The 15,656-nt window shown below is 51.6% G+C and overlaps 1 protein-coding gene across 12 annotated transcripts in view; it reads left to right on the forward strand.

The window, feature by feature from the left end:
* Positions 1 to 15,656, forward strand: part of Atp2b2 (ATPase plasma membrane Ca2+ transporting 2) — a 354,925-nt gene that overhangs the window by 230,580 nt on the left and 108,689 nt on the right. For all 12 annotated transcript variants that reach the window (XM_047534510.1, XM_047534498.1, XM_047534504.1 and 9 more), the window contains one exon: positions 6,797 to 7,314. In XM_047534510.1, coding sequence (XP_047390466.1) covers positions 7,116 to 7,314 — 199 coding nt within the window. In that variant the 5' untranslated portion in view covers positions 6,797 to 7,115. The remainder of the gene's footprint in view (positions 1 to 6,796; positions 7,315 to 15,656) is intronic.

A 15,656-nucleotide genomic window follows, 5' to 3' on the forward strand; every position in this document is an offset into this window, starting at 1 on the left:
GGACCTCCCCCCGATTCTAGTCTTGTCCCCACATCAGTCACTGCTACCAGTGATGATTCAAAGGAAATGGTGACTTTAAAAATACATATTCAGGTGGCATTTAAATTCAGCACATCTTAAAACAGAAGGATTTGGCATCCAAAAGTTATTTTTAGCACATAATTCATTTGCAACTGTCCCAGCCTCCATCTTTCAGTTAGGATCTGAAAAGCTGTTGGCTTGTGGGGTGCGTGTGTGTGCGCGCGCGCGTGCGCATGCGTGTGTGTTAATTCTGCCTTTGAAAGATAGCTTCCTTCTTTGTTAAATTAACTCCTCCCAAAATATTGCTCCTTCCTCTGCCAGCATCCCTCCTGGCAAAGACTTTTTATTAAGGTGCCCCTAACCTATTCTTGAGTCATTGAAATGTAACAATACGGAGTCATTTAAATGCTAATAAGATGAAACCGAAATGCATAAATCCAATATTGTCAGAATGTTCTCCTGAATTCTGAAGGGCTTGGAGCTTCAGAGCTTGAAGGGACCCTAGAGAGCACTAGTCCAGTTCCTTCACTTGCCACATGGGGAGGCCCAGAGAGGAAGGAGGCTTATTCAAGGTCACTCCACTGGAGCTGGGAAGAAGGGGTGGAGCTTCTCACTGGACCATGGCCTCTGCTGGCTGTGTGGCCCCTTAGTGGGTTGCTCAAGCTCTCCAGGCCAGGACTGGCTGCTTGCCCCACCCAGGCCCTATACCCATTGCTTAGGGCAGTGTGCCCACCCAGGCAGTATTGAGAGTTGGCTCTAGGTGGTCCTGGTGAAGAACCCATAAGAAAGATGCACCTGCTAAAATCAGGGAAGGCGGGGTCTCAAGGAAGAGAGCATCAGGCCTGAGTCAGGCGCTGGGTCTCACTGGGTCCCTACAGCAGCCTGTAGGACAGATGAGGTTCAGCAAGGTGAAGGGATATCTCCAAGGTCACCACTCATTTAACCCCTCAGCCACAGAGAGGTGGGACACCTGATAAGGCAACAGAACATCAGAATCTGGTGGAGTCTTACACCCCTACCTCTTACTCAGAAGGGATGCTGGAGAGAGGAGGGAAGGGATGAAGCTCAAGGAAAAAAACCTTTACCAACAATTCTGATATCTTTCCTGACCCCTAGCACACCCATAAGGTAGGCAGGATAGGAATCATCCATTTTACAGATGAGAAAACTGAGGTCTGAGATCTATCTAATGTACTCATAGATGACAGGCCCAGATAGATGTTCATTCATTCACTACACATTTCTCAAACTCCTTCTGGGTGCCAGGCACTGCACTAGGTACAAAACAGGCATGACTGAGGCCCACATGATGCTCCCAGGCTCCTGGGGAGAGGAGATGGAGTTAAGCAGGCCTGAGCAGTGAATGTGAAAAGAGCTACAATCCAGGAATCATCTGAGAACCAGGAACACAGGGTAGAGAAGCTTCCAAGAAAGGGCACTGGGGCAGGGGAAGATAGGAGAGGTTAGGTAGGCAGAGGCCCAGGCTGATAGTGTTGCAGGTTGGTAGGACTCAGGAAGCTGGAGGAGTCTCTACAAACTCCTGGGTCTTCAGCTCTGTCCATCTGTCAGAAGACCATTTGTATAATGTCACGAAATGCTTCTGCACCTGGGGAACCCATGTCTTTGAATTGAGCAAATTTCCCAGCCAGAGAAAGTAACCACAATGAGTTATGCTTATGCAATTTAGAAGGGGAAAAAAAGGCAAGACACCCAGAACAAAGGTGACCTTGTGTGTGTACCTGTGAGATGCAGGGGCTGAGGATGAGCAGTATCAGAAGAGGTAGAGGCTCAGTCACCTACAGGGCAGGGCACTGGGTAGGGCTCTCTCCCTCCATACTTGCTCACTCCAGTCCCTTCCTGCATCTTTTACTATGTCCCTCCAACATTCACTAACAGAAATTTGTGTATTTCTGTTTCTCCCTGATCTGTTTTTTTGTTTTTTTTTTTTTTTTTTTTTTTTTTTTTTTTTTTTTTTTTTTTTTGCTTAAATTCTGCTTAACCTACAGGGAAAATATTTCTTACTTGGAGTTGAGAGGAAAAACCTTCCCCAATACCTTAGGCCAAGTCAGATCTTCCTTCTTTGGGCATCCATGGCACCTGGGACTCCCCATGATGGCAAACTCACCAAGTCATGGAAATCACTAATTTAGTCATGTCTCTTCACTACTGTCAGCTCCTAGAGGGCAGAGGCCATGTCTTGATGCCTGGCACCAAGTAGTTTCCAAAACATCATCATTGAATGGATGTGTGAGTGGATGGGTGGGTGGATAGATGGACAAATGGTGGGTAGATAGATGGATGTGTAGATGGATGGACAGACATATGGGTGGGTATAAGGATGGATGGATGGATGGATGGATGGATGGATGGATGGATGGACGGATGGACAGATGAATGGACAGGTGGGGAGATGGATGGATGAGTGGGTGGGATGGGTGAGTGGGTGGATGGATGGATAAGGGAGTGGGTAGATGGATGAATGAGTGGGTAGGTGGATGGATGGATCGGTAAGTGGGTGGATGGATGGGATGGGTGGGTAAGTGGGTAGATGGGTGAGTGGGTGGATGGATGAATGGATGGATGGATAGAGGGTGGGTGGGTGGGTGAGTGGGTGGATGGGTGAGTAGGTAGATGGATTGGCAGGTAGTAGTGGGTGAGTGGGCAGATAGATGATTGAATATCACAGTTCATCTTAACACAATAGTCATTACTATTGACAGTAACCATTAACTCATGCCTACTATTGTGATCACAGACATAATTGCTGCTAACAATTCTCATAGCTCGTGCTGTCAGAGATGTAATTATCAGTGCCTGTAAGCCATGCCGCAGGTAGCAGGGGGGACAGATAGAAAACAGCACCTCAGGTTTAAAAAGTCCCTTGTGGTTTTCAGAGCACTTTGGTTCACATATGGTACTTCATTTAAGCCTCATAAGAACCCCTTGAGGGAAATTCACCATGGGAGGCCCCAAAGCATGCTGGCTAGGAGTGTGTCTCTGGGACCAGACCGCCTGGGTTTAAATCCCAGTTCCACCACTATCAGGCAATGGTGACCTTGGCTAATTTACTGCACCTTTCTTGGCCTCTATTTCTGCATGTCTGTGGACATAACAAGACAGTTTCACAAAATGGTTGGACGGATTAATAATAATCACAATAATTAGTGAGTGCTTATTACCATGTGCCAGTCTGGGTTCTAATCATTTTACATAAAACAACTCATTTAAGTCTCATAACCCCAATGAGGTAGATAGTATTGTTTACTCCCCCCTGCTTTTTTAAGATAATGAAAGCAAAATTTATTTGCTTCCCATTCTACTGGGAGGTGAAGGAACCAGAATTTGTCCCTACTCTCCATCCTTATAGCATCTCTGAAAGAAATGTCCCTGTAAAGACTTCAGAGTGCCTGACATCTAGCAGGTGCTCAACAAATGCTTACCACATACCAATAATTAGGTAGTATTACATGTTAGTATCCCCAAACTATAGATGCTGAAACTAAGACTCAGGAGAAGCTAGGTGGCCAGCTCAGGATCACAGACTGATCTCCCTCTCCACCAGTAAGGTTAAGGTAATTCTGGGGGCCACAAATGGTCACCTGCACTTGCCTTCATCTGGCCCTCACTTATTGCTTAGGTGATGAGGACTGAGGCCTCCATGGGCTACAAGTCAGTTGTAAGTCTCCTCAACTCACCTGCAATCAACCCCTGCAGCTAGGGCTTTGCCTTCCCTGAGCATCTCAGACCCATCTCTTCTCTCCTCTCTAAATACCAGCAAGGACCCACCCTCCTGCACTGGCCTGAAAGGACCCTAACCTTGTTCCCTGATGACCATGCCCTCGTGTGCATGGTCTCTATCCTTGTCTTGCTCCATCCATGTATCTTCTCTCATACAGCTTCCAGAACTTACACAAGACACATTCAAATGGTGGGCAGCAGGGAGGGCACTGCTTAACATAAGAGCCCCTGCACCCTCTTTGCATTGGGCCCAACGCCTCATCCCACCCTGGGTGATGAGCCCCCGTGCTCTGATAGCTCTCCCCTTGCAGCTGATTCTAAACTGGGGATGGGCATGTTGAGGACCCTTTGACTTCTGAAAGGGGGAAAGGAACATCCAACCCAAATCCAAATGCCAGCACTCTCTCCTGAGAGGCTTGGGGTCCTGGAACAGGCTCCAGTTAACCCTTTCTTGGGGGATAGCAGACAAGGGCCCAAGGCCTCAGGTCCAAAAGACCTTTCACTCCCTAAAACTTCTGTGTACCTTGTGCCAATTATTTCATTCCTATGAACCTCATTCTCTTTGTCTGTAGAATGGGTATCATCCCAGAGTCCACCTTGCAGGGTGGTAAAAATGAGATTTTTTTTGTTTGCTTGCTTTTTATTCATTCATTCATTTGACACTTATTTATTGGTCACTTACAAAGAATGAGATATTTTTCTAGTCAGGGTAGCATGTAAAATGTACTGGCCACCTGCCCCCTGAGAATTTACCTTCAGTGGATGATACTGTATGAACAGGCACCTTTCTTTTTTCTTTTCCTTTTTCTGCTGAGCTGGGGACCAAACCCAGAGCCTCGCACATGCTAAGCAAGCACTCTACCACTAACTATACCTCCAACCCCCACATGGCTGAGACTACATGCAGAGCACACAGGGCCTGATTCATGGCACATGCTTAAGCAGTGGGGAAAATGGATCTGGATTGTTGTCCTTCTTCACAGATGTACTTGGCCACGCCACACCTCTCCTGTTCCTTGTTAGGGTCACAACTCACAAGTTTGGGGACAGTGCATACTCCAGTGGTCAAGTTGTGGGAACACTCCTGCATAATAAGAAGGGGGAGTACCACGCGCACAGTATATGTGCTCTCTTCTTTAGGCAGTGTGTCCCTATTATGGTCTACTCCATGAGACACCTGTTTGTCCCAGTGGGCAAATGAGTGGGGTTGGGGGGACTGCTTCTTCCTACATTCTTGAGTAAAAGCATCCCTTTGTAAGGTATGGTGGGCTTCTCCAAAGCTTCCAGCATCCCCTGACCCATGGCTGGGAGGCTTCGCGCCAGGGTGAAAAAAGTGGATTTTAACACAGTTCATTATGTGCAGTAAATTGGGAGGCAGCCAGGGGATAGAGGAGAGTGACTATTACCATCCCCATCTTAGAGGTAAAGGAACCCAGGCTCCAAAAGTGAAGGAACTCACCTAGGGTCCCACGCCAGGATGTAGGAGAGCTCAGATTTGAACCCGGATTGCTCTGATTCCAGATCCTGTGTCTGGGCTGCAGCCTATATAGTATGCCCACCAGCTGGACACTTCAGAGAGAAAGGAGGGGAAGACCCTTGGACTGGCAGCCAGGAGACCTCCCTGCTCTCTAGGCTTCTCCATTTTCTTGTCCTCTGTAGCTTAAGACAAGTTCCTTTCATTCTCCAGGCTTTGTTTTCCCCACTGGGAAAATCAAATTAACCCTAAATACCTCCAGCTCTAAAATGTGTGCAAGAGGGAAGGATAGTGTGGAATGCCACCAGGCAGCTGGGAGCTGGGGCTGGGGTGGGGGACTTGGTCCTCTCTTCCTTTCCTGAGCCCCTTCTCCCTCTTTGTCCTGAGCCCAAGATGGCCAGCTGTCTGTGGCTGCTGGGTGGGGCTGGTCCCTGTGCCAGGCTCAGCCGAGCTCAGCGGGGGCCCTTTGTCACCCAACGCTTGCCGGGGCCTCGGTCGCTGGTGTTGGGTGTCTGGGAGGATTGGATTCTCTCCTGGCAGCCCCACAAATGCCGCAGTCCTGCAAGGGTGGCCTGGCGGGCAGGGAGAAGCCAGCACTCCGGCCTCCTGTGCTCCTGAGAGGGACAATCGGCCGCTGTCCGTGGTGCTGATGTGTGGGGGCTCCAGGTGAGGGCTCCGTGAGCAGAGCTCATCCTAGGAGCGAAGCTCTAGGCTCAGTGCTGTTCCTCATGGATATGTATGGCCGGCTTCTCTGGCCAGGCCACAGGCCCTGATTCACATGGCTGGGGGCTGGGGGTGGAGGTGGGGATCTTCTCCCCTTCCCTGTGCCTATGAAATCCAAGTGGGGGAGGAATGTGGGAAGAAGAGAATGCTTTGTGGCTGGAGGTGGCATGGGTGGGGGCGGCCATCAATATGTGCATCCAGAAGCCTGTGTACCTTGGAGAGGGAGGGCATGTCTCAGATTTTGTGGGCCTGGGATGTGGGTAAACAGGTTAAGCATGGTTAAGCATAGAGAAAAAATGGGAACGGTCTGGTGTGCACAGAGAGGCCTGTCACACAGGTGTTTGGCGGGGAAGGGGTGGTTTATTACATTGTTTGCCTAGAAGTGTGACTGTGTGTGACAGTGTGCACCGTGGGGCTACCCCTCAGAGTGGTGTGAAGGGGAGCCCGTGTGTTGGTGTGTGTGTCCGGCAGTGGGGAAAGCCTAGGAATATGCAGTTTGGGTGTTGCACGGCAGAGGGTGTGTGCGACAGGGTTGTGAGGAAGTTGGTGTGTTATACGGCATGGAAAATTAGGGATCATGATATGTTATGAGGTTCCGCCAGGCTGTGCCTTGGGCTGCTATACTGTGGGGCATCCGGGTGGGTGCTGCTAACCATTTGGATGTACAGTGTTGCTCGTGGGTTAGTGATGATTGAACATAGTGCCTAAGTTAGGGTATACATGGACATACTCAGTGTTACCTGGGACCATGTGTGCACACCTACAGCCTGGACTTTGGCCAGCACCTGTCTGATGAGGACTGACACCAGTGTCTGACCCGCTCTCTGCTTTTCCCCACAGGAGCCACCGCCCCTGACCATGTAGATGCCAGCTCCAGGTAGCAGCATGGACCCCACTGAATGGAGACTCCTGGGTCTACAGCCCTGAGCCCCTCTGGCCCCTGGACCTTGCCCCACACTTGGGGACACCCCTTGGAGCTCACCACTGCTGTCGCCAGCCCACCTCAGCCGCCCCCTCCCCCTGGGACCCAGAGTCGGCCACCTGGAGCTGCAGCCGTCCAGTGAGGGTGTGCTGTGGACAGCCACACGCGGCCATCACCCAGAAGCCTCTTGTCCAGTGCTGACCCTTGGGCCCACCCTGAGCAGGGACTTCGGCAAACATGGGTGATATGACCAACAGCGACTTTTACTCCAAAAACCAAAGAAACGAGTCGAGCCATGGGGGTGAGTTCGGGTGCACGATGGAGGAGCTCCGCTCCCTCATGGAGCTGCGGGGCACCGAGGCTGTAGTCAAGATCAAGGAGACCTATGGGGACACTGAAGCCATCTGCCGGCGCCTCAAAACCTCACCTGTGGAAGGTAAGTGTGGGCGACTTGAACCCAGGGCTGCAGCCCCGTTGGCTGCCATCTGAGTTGATGCCAAGGACTCTATTCATAATATTTAGCAGCAGAAATGTGTCAGAAATGGACTGAAATACCAGAATTGCCCTTCTAGTGTGTTCTAGCCGGGTGTCAGCCACTTTGGAGAGACCTGGGGAAAGAGCTTCTTCATGGGTTAGCAAGGTCTGAGCTGCTGGAAGAGAGCTGGATTAAGACCATGTTCTGGAGAGAAGGTGCCAGTTCAACCCAAAGGGACAGTACATCACTACTGCAGTGGGTTGGGTTCCTCATCCTGGGAACCCTAAAGACATCCGGTCCTCAAGGTGGGGCAGGAGGGGGACTGAAGTGGACCAAAGTGGAGCCATACCTTGCTTGCCTGCATCCAGGCCCAGGAGAGGCTCCTGCTTTCTCTGATCAGGCCACAGTGGTTGCATCTAGAAGTCCAGCCCCCAGGACCCCCCCCCCCACTTATCCCAGGCCCCCTGAATGCCCTCATCTGGGCTTGGGCAGGAACCACAGCATTGCGGGTGCTTCCAGTTCCAGCTGCCCAAGCTAGCCCTGTTGCCAGGCTAAAGTCGCGTCCTTCTCCCCCAAATCCAGACTCTACTTGGGGATGGTTGGGGATCTTGGGGCAGCTGTGGACTGTGAAACCACTGGGCAGACAAGGCAGCAAGAAGATGGGCCATGATGGGTAGGGTGACAGATACCATTGCGTGTCCTTCTGTGAGGGCGGAAGTGGAGTTTTCTTGCAATTGCCAAAATGAGCAGGCTTGGGATTTCCAGAGAAAGGCTTTTAGCTCTAGGGCTTTTCTGGAGGGGACCAAAGGTCCCAAAGGCATGGGTATGAGACTCCGCCTAACTCTTCCAGTCCTGTGGTTTGCACAAAAGCTGTGCTGAGCTTCGTTCTGTTCTCAGACACATGAGGTCAAGGTCTACTACAAAGTGATTAGTTCAGGCCTGGGTACCCTGTAAGTGCTCAATAAGTATGTTTATTCTAGAAGTAAATGACAGTCTTTCCCCCAAGTGTAAATCACACCTGGATTGAAGATATCTGTCCCTAGTCCCCATTCCTGGGGACTGCTGGTCACTCATCCCAAACTCATTTCTGCAGAGACTGCATCATGAACCTTGCTGCTCAACTGGGGCCCACCAGGGCCAGCTGGGCAGTGTAGTGGTCACACATGCCTACACCCTTGCTGCACCCTGCATCTCCTGGGTGTCTCTGGTCAGGAGGCAAAACTAAGATCTGTTCTCCTCATACTGACTGCTCTCACTGAGACTTTGCCTGTAGGATGAACCAGGCAGAAGTTTCGAAGTGTATCTTCTCCCGTGGTGCCGTTTGGCTATAGTTCAGTGGAGAGGGTGGGGAAAAGGGAAGCATCAATTCTAACTCAAGGCTTGAAAAGGGCCATGTATGGCCCTAAGGTGGGCACAGGCTCTGCTGGAGGCTCCTGGGTCCCAGTCTCATGTGACCACAAATCCCTGGCAGAAGGGACCATGCTCACCCCCACTATTAGGGTGGCACCCTGGCCTGCTAGGAGGCAGAGCTGCCTAAGTGGCCTTTGCCTTTTGCTCGGGAACCTGGAATTTCCCTTGAGTTAGACATTCTTAAATGTCTCTGGGTGTCAGATCTGGGGAGAAGCTGAGGAAAGCCGGGATCACTGTCCCCAGGAAGAGCCACTGCCTGCCACAGATGTTGGGGGGGTTCCAGATCCCCTTGAAATTGGGCTATGGTCTCCAAGTTAAGAAACCCACCCTCCCTTCCCACAAGAAGAACTCTCAGGCCCCAAGGAATTGAGCAGTACATGGTCAGCACTGTGCAACGCCACTGCCAGGTGCCTCCTTGGACCCCCTCCCCAACTCCACTGCTGGGGAGAAGCACCCACAAACCTGAGGGGAGAAACCCTCTCTGCTCTCTGTTCACCCAGCACCAGCCTGGGAAGGATGAGCAAGTGCCCAGGAAAACCCTGAGATGCATCCACTGAATCCCCAGCCCCGGGGAGCAACCAAGGGGCCCAAAAGAGCAAACTATTGGGACCAAGAGCAGCAGGGACTCCAGGGCTCACAGCGGGGCAAGGCAGGTGGGCCTTCCTGGAGGAAGAGGTGTTTACACTTGGCTATGGAGGAAATAGAAGGTGAAGCCTGTAGCATGACCTCCAGCAGCCTGTCTTAGAATTCTGCATCCTACTGACATGCTCAGGAAATTCTGCATCATGTAAAAGCTAAGGTACTCAATTTTCTCTTCTGTAAAATGAAAATTATGACATCTCTGACTTGCTGTGCCACCTGCCAGCCATGTACTTCTGAGCCTTGTGTCTGACCTCTCTGGATCTTGGTTTCCTAATTTCTCATGAGGACCAATCAAGATCTCTAAGAGGAAGATCTTTGAGGAGGAAAGTACAATGTAGGATCAGCTCAAATCCCTGCTGTCTTGGTCTCTATAAGGATCTCCAGGTTGTGGTAGGGGGTAGGACTGGGAGAGATTTGGGGATGGGCAGAAGAGCAGAATGCTATAGATCCCAGACACGGATGGGCTGGGTTCAAATCCCAGCTCTGCCACTTACCAGCTGTGGACTCTGGGCATGTTCCTCAACCTCTCTCTGTGCCTCTGCTTTTCATCTGTAAAATGGGAATCATAATAGCAATGACCTCCTAGGGTTGTGGTGAGGACAAAGTGAGGTGGTTTGGAGTTATGCTGACATGTGGGTGGTTCTGTGTTAGGATTCAGCCTCAGGGAATAGGCACCTCCATCTGCCCATCAATAAGACACACTGTGCGCATGGAATAAGATTAGGCCGAGAACCCAGCATCTGAGTGCCTGCTCGTGTTAGTTCTTCTTGTTGTTACCATCATGAGTATCATTATTCTGGAAGAAGCAGTCCCAGTCTCCAGAAAGGTGGAATGTGACTCTTCTGGATCCCTGGCCAATGTCTTCATATGCAGCAACACTTGGAATTAGACTGCTCTGCGTCCGTCATTACGCATGCTCCTGCAGGCAGGAGTTTCCCCGCTTTATAGACAAGGAGCAATGAGAACCCAAGGTCACCATCACTGGTGACCAGGCTTTGAACACAGCTCCATACAACTCAATGCCCCAGGCCGAGCATCGTCCACCTGGGAACACTCCTCTCTGGTGTCCACGGTTGGGACAGACCTGAGTAGAAAGGGGCCACCAGGGACACTTTTCTTTACCTTGTCTCTTGTTTTGCATTTGTCCTGCCTGTCTGGACCTCCTGTGATTTAAAGAAGTACTTAACCTCCAGCCCCTGCTCCAACTTAATAGCCAAGTCGTCTGGGCCGTGCTGGCTCCGGCCACTCTCGACACCCCCTGCCACTTACCTGCTGATGTGATCTGGAGCTGGCCTCCAAGTCACTCACGCATAAATTAGCTTTCCCCTTCACGTCCAGCTAAATGTAGGCAAAAAGATCTCTGCGACGGATGGAGTCTGAGGCCACAAGTGATCACATCCTACCCACAGCACTGCCTGTTGCACCAAAGGAATGGAGCGCAGCTCCCCCAACCTGGAGCTGTTGGATTTTCCACCTGGGGACCTAACTGGGGTGGTACCTGTTGGGTAAACCTGGCCGACTCTGCTCCGTCTGAGCACCCTTCCTTCCTGAATCTTGGCCTTCCCTTTTCACCTTCCTTTCCCTTTCCTTCCACACTCTTCCAGCCTGGGGCAGTAAAACTTCAGTCTTGAGTGACTTCTTTCGGAGGGGCACTAAGAGAGTTAAATCACAGCTCCCTGGGCCTCAGTCGACTTCTCTGTGAATTGGGGATGATGACAGTACCTACCTGACAGTGACGTGGCAAGGATCAGATTGGAGAAGCTCAGCGCCAAGGATCAGATTGGAGAAGCTCAGCGCCAGGCAGACCCTCAATGCTCACAAGGTGGCGTTTATTGACCTTGTTGTTATTAGACCCAAACCATTCTTTGAAAAACAACGTGCATGGGCCCCCTCCCCATGAAAGAGGCAATCGGATGAGACAGTGCCTGGTCACTGTGCCGTCAGTGGCATTAATGGGTGGCAGTATTGGGGCCGGTCCCCAGCACCTGGTTCAGCGCCCAGGAGCTTAAGAACGAGTCACAGAAAGAAGGAAGGAAAGGAGAAGAAAGGAACAGGGGGTGTCCTGGCGTGCCTCCCTGCGGCCCAGGGACAGGACACAGGACACCCAGCGTCACCCATGGAACAATCAGCTTGGGTTCCCCAGGTCCCGTGTGGTGCTGCCCTGAGCCACACACAGCTCGGTGGCCCTCATCCCTCACCTCCTGGAACCTGCACCTCGGGCTGTCAGAAAGGATGGCTCACACAGGTCCCTGTCCACCACTCTGTCTGTTTCCTGGTGAGGAGGATAAAAGGGACAAAGAAGACAGGGCAGCGGAGGGGTGGGTGGGAACCGGATACTGTGGTGTGTTGCGAAACGGAACCTCCGGTTAATTTTGTATGAATCCCACAGCTGCCCAAGTGACGGGGAGAGAGGGGCTCGGCGTGGACGGGAGGCAGATTGTGGGAGGAGGCTGCTTCGTGTTACCTACGATATTAAAGGAGAACGCCCCTTGAGCTGGCAGCACCACGTCATCCATGAGCTCTGGCCAGCTTGGCACCAGGGAGGATGTGGGCAGTGAGCCAGGACCTCTGTGTGGCCAGTTCTCCATGTCTTCTTGTCTCTCCCCAAGGACCACTGGGCCCCTGCAGGGTCAGTGGGGAAACCACCTGTAGGCTCAGCAGTGTCCCAGCAGCGTCCAGGTAGAGAATCTGCCCAGTGGTCAGAGAAAGGCGAGAACTCCCCCCTCCCTGGGGGCTTCATATGAAGTGGCCCATGCACCTGTTTAAGGCTTTGGACTCTGTCAGATGTAAGGCCTTAGAGGAAAATTAACTCACCCAAGTATTTTGGAGGCTGAGCAAACCTAGCCACCTTCTCAAATAAAGGCAGGGGTGAAGGAAGATAAGACACTGAGGTGTCCCAGTCTCACCTCTGTCACCAAGTAAGTTTGTAAGACGCTCGCAACTTGTTTGCTTCTCTCTGAAACAAGAACTGGGCCACTTTCAGTGAGTTGGAAATGTGAAAGTATTCCACAAAGGAATCATCTTGTTCCATGAGGGTTTTGTTGAACACAAACCCATCTTATGCCAAAAAGGAATGTTCTGGGCAGTGGGTAGGGAGGAACTCAGGAATGGCTGGATCCAGGCTCTAGTGTTATCTAGAGGACTTTGTCCAAACCTCTCCTGTTGTTTCTCACTTCCTGTGTCCTTTGTCTTGGTTTCATTCCCAGGCAGGCACCCACTACATTAGGACCCCAACAACTTTAGACTAACACCTTCCCATCCCAACCACCCCAGCAGCCAAAAGCACCTCTTTCCTCATAGACCCTGCCTTAGATCACAGAAGAGACTCTCACTGGGACCCCTGGAGTCATATGGCCACTCCTAAACCAATCCCTGAGGCTATGGAATGGAAAAGGTTGATTGGTCCGACCCAGTACATGCTCGACCCAGAGGAGGCAGGTCAGTCCACCCAGAGGTTGGAGGAGGGGAAGAGCCATGCAAACCCCAGGTGCTCATGGGCCTTCTACCTGGAAGGCTCCTACTTTGTGCTCAAGAAGAGCAAACCTGTTCCAGGAGGGCTGGGCCTAAACATGGTTGAGGAACACAAGCAGTTATTTAGGAGTGCCAGATTTAGCACAACCGTAGTGTCACCAGCCAAATGGCAACACTGAAGTTACACCAGGGCAATGGGCATCTGCTGAGACTCTCCAGGCAGGTGCGTGTCACAGCAGGGAGGAGCCTGACTTTGTGATGGTTCTTTTTTGGGTGCTGGGGATCAAACCCAGGGCCTTGTGCTTACAAGGCAAGTACTCTACCGACTGAGCTATCTCCCCAGCCCCTGTGATGGTTCTAATCCTGCTTCCACTTCTTACCCAGCTGTAGAATGTTGGACCAGTTATCTAACCTCCCTGCCTCAGTTTCCTCATCTGTAACGTGGGATTATAACGGTTCCTCTTTCGTAGTATTGCCACGAGGTTTCAGCTTAATACCTGGCACTCGGTGGGTGTTATATCGGCATAAGCTGTTGTCATTATTCTCTTCTGAGAGCTCTGGGTGACTTTAAGGGACACATTGGGTTTTAATTAGTGAAGAGAGGAAGGCAGTGTATCTGGGTGCATCCACAGTATGGGAGTCTTTGGGTTAAAAAAAAAATACACCCCACCACCACCACCACCATGGGGAAAAAAATCCTTTAAAAAGCAGCTTGATATGAAGGTTTGATGAATCACGTGTAGAAGCTTTCCAGAACGCCACCCACACGTCTTTCTGAATCATCAATAAAATAAACCCACGAGTCGATCAATACTTGCTATGCATTGTCCCAGGCAGACAGTCTGAAGGCCAGGGGGTTGCAGGGGAGGGCACAGAAAGGTTAGAGGAAAGGACCACCCTACAGCTGACCAGTGGGCTTCCAGGTGATTCCAGCAGAATGAGGGACCTTCCACTGCCTGCCAGCGATTCAGCGTGGCCTAGCAGGTAATTTGTGCAGCCAGGTACTCAGAGAGGTAGTGGAAGAGATGTGGAGGGGGATTTACAGGGGACCTCACTTTAGACAGACCCGCCATGCAAAAAGCCCAAGTCCCGAGGCTACTGGATGACTGTCATTCACTGTCTGCAAACATATCAGGGCCACGTCCTCCTAGCACATCCTCATACAGCGCCCTGAGCAGGGAACAAAGGCTTGAAGAGGGAGGGGGGCCTGATTCTTACAATGAGGACACCATCCTTGGGCAGAATAAATGTGCACCAAACAGTGGGTGCCCACTGTGTGCTCAGAAAAAGAAAAAAATGAGAAATTGACTTTGAGTCCAGCTCCACCATTTAGGCCCTTGAACAAGTCACTTGCTCTCTCCGAGTCTCAGTCGCCTTATCTGTAAATCGTGTGACCCCAACACCCACCTCCCAGAGCTACTGCCTGCAGGCATTTGATGGGCACCCCCGGGACTTCTCCCTTATTCTATGCCAAGCAGTAATGGAGGCAGACACACTTGGGTGAACAAATGTGTTGTGCATCTACTGTGTGCTCTGTGTGGTACTATGGGGTTTGGGCCACAGGTCCCCTTCTGGGAAGGGATCCCTTGGAGCAGTGCCTGCATGATGTGACTTGCACCTGGAGCGGAGGGGGAGGTGAGCATGGGCTGCCCTGAGACAATGCTGCTCCACCCCAGGAGAAAGGAGTCAGGCGGGAAGCAACTCCAAGGCTGCACCCAGGGAACGGGAGCCAGCGGGGCACAGGGAGCCAGGACCTCAGCCCAGCCAGAGGGGAGGAGGCAGGAATCCCTGCCCCAGAGTTTCCTAAAGATCCCCAGGAAAGGGGGCGGTGGAGCTGCGAAGGCATTATCTCCCGTGATCTCCCTCTCATCCCCGTGAACCAGGAGCTCTTGTCACCCCCGCTTACAGAGAAGGAAACCAAGGCTCAGAGCACCTCCGTTAAAAAGTGGCCTAGCCAAGCAGAGCAGTGCACCCTGAAATCCCAGCAGCTCGGGAGGCCGAGACAGGAGGCTCACAAGTTCAAAGACAGCCTCAGCAAAAACGAGGCACTAAGCAGCTCAGTGAGACCCTGTCTCTAAATGAAATCCAAAATAGGGCTGGGGATGTGGCTCAGTGTCGAGGGGCCCTGGGTTCAATCCTTGGTACCCTGGCCTAGACAGGAGCAGTCCCCAGGCTGTGGTTCCTAAATGTGCACACACCATCTCCTGAACCTACTGCCTGCTGTTGACAGAAATAACTGCAGCAAGAGGGAACAGGGGGAAGGTCAGAGGCAATGTCATCTGCCTGATGGGGGACAAGATTGGGAGAGGGTTCCCCTGAGCTAGGTCCTGAAGGACAGGGAGGAGTGGAATGTGCAACAAGGGGGAGAAAAGAACAATCTTAACAGGGAAGCCCAGGGGCAAAGGCCCTGGGGTAGCAGAGGGAGGAGTGAGGAACAGGGCCCAGGGCCAGCTCACAGGGTCGAGGATTCTGACCATGGACTGTGGGTTGATTTTTGTAAACTGGTTTTCAGTTGTTTTTTCCTGCTATATATGCAGAATGCCACCTTGCCAAAGTGTTTTGGTTTTCAGTTGTTTCTTCCTGCTATATATGCAGAATGCCACCTTGCCAAAGTGTTTAGGTTTTAAGCCCCCTTCCAGGAACTGGATGAGCCAAAGAACTTGCTGAACGCAGGGAAAAAGGATGGGGGCAGCGGTTCTCATTCTGGGTTCCCTGAGTGCCCTGGGGAATGCTAAATGGATGGGTCCCTGGGGATCCCAGCCCACCACAGACCAGAAGAC

Source organism: Sciurus carolinensis, chromosome 19 (assembly GCF_902686445.1).
Source record: "Sciurus carolinensis chromosome 19, mSciCar1.2, whole genome shotgun sequence".
NCBI classification, from domain to species: domain Eukaryota; kingdom Metazoa; phylum Chordata; class Mammalia; order Rodentia; family Sciuridae; genus Sciurus; species Sciurus carolinensis.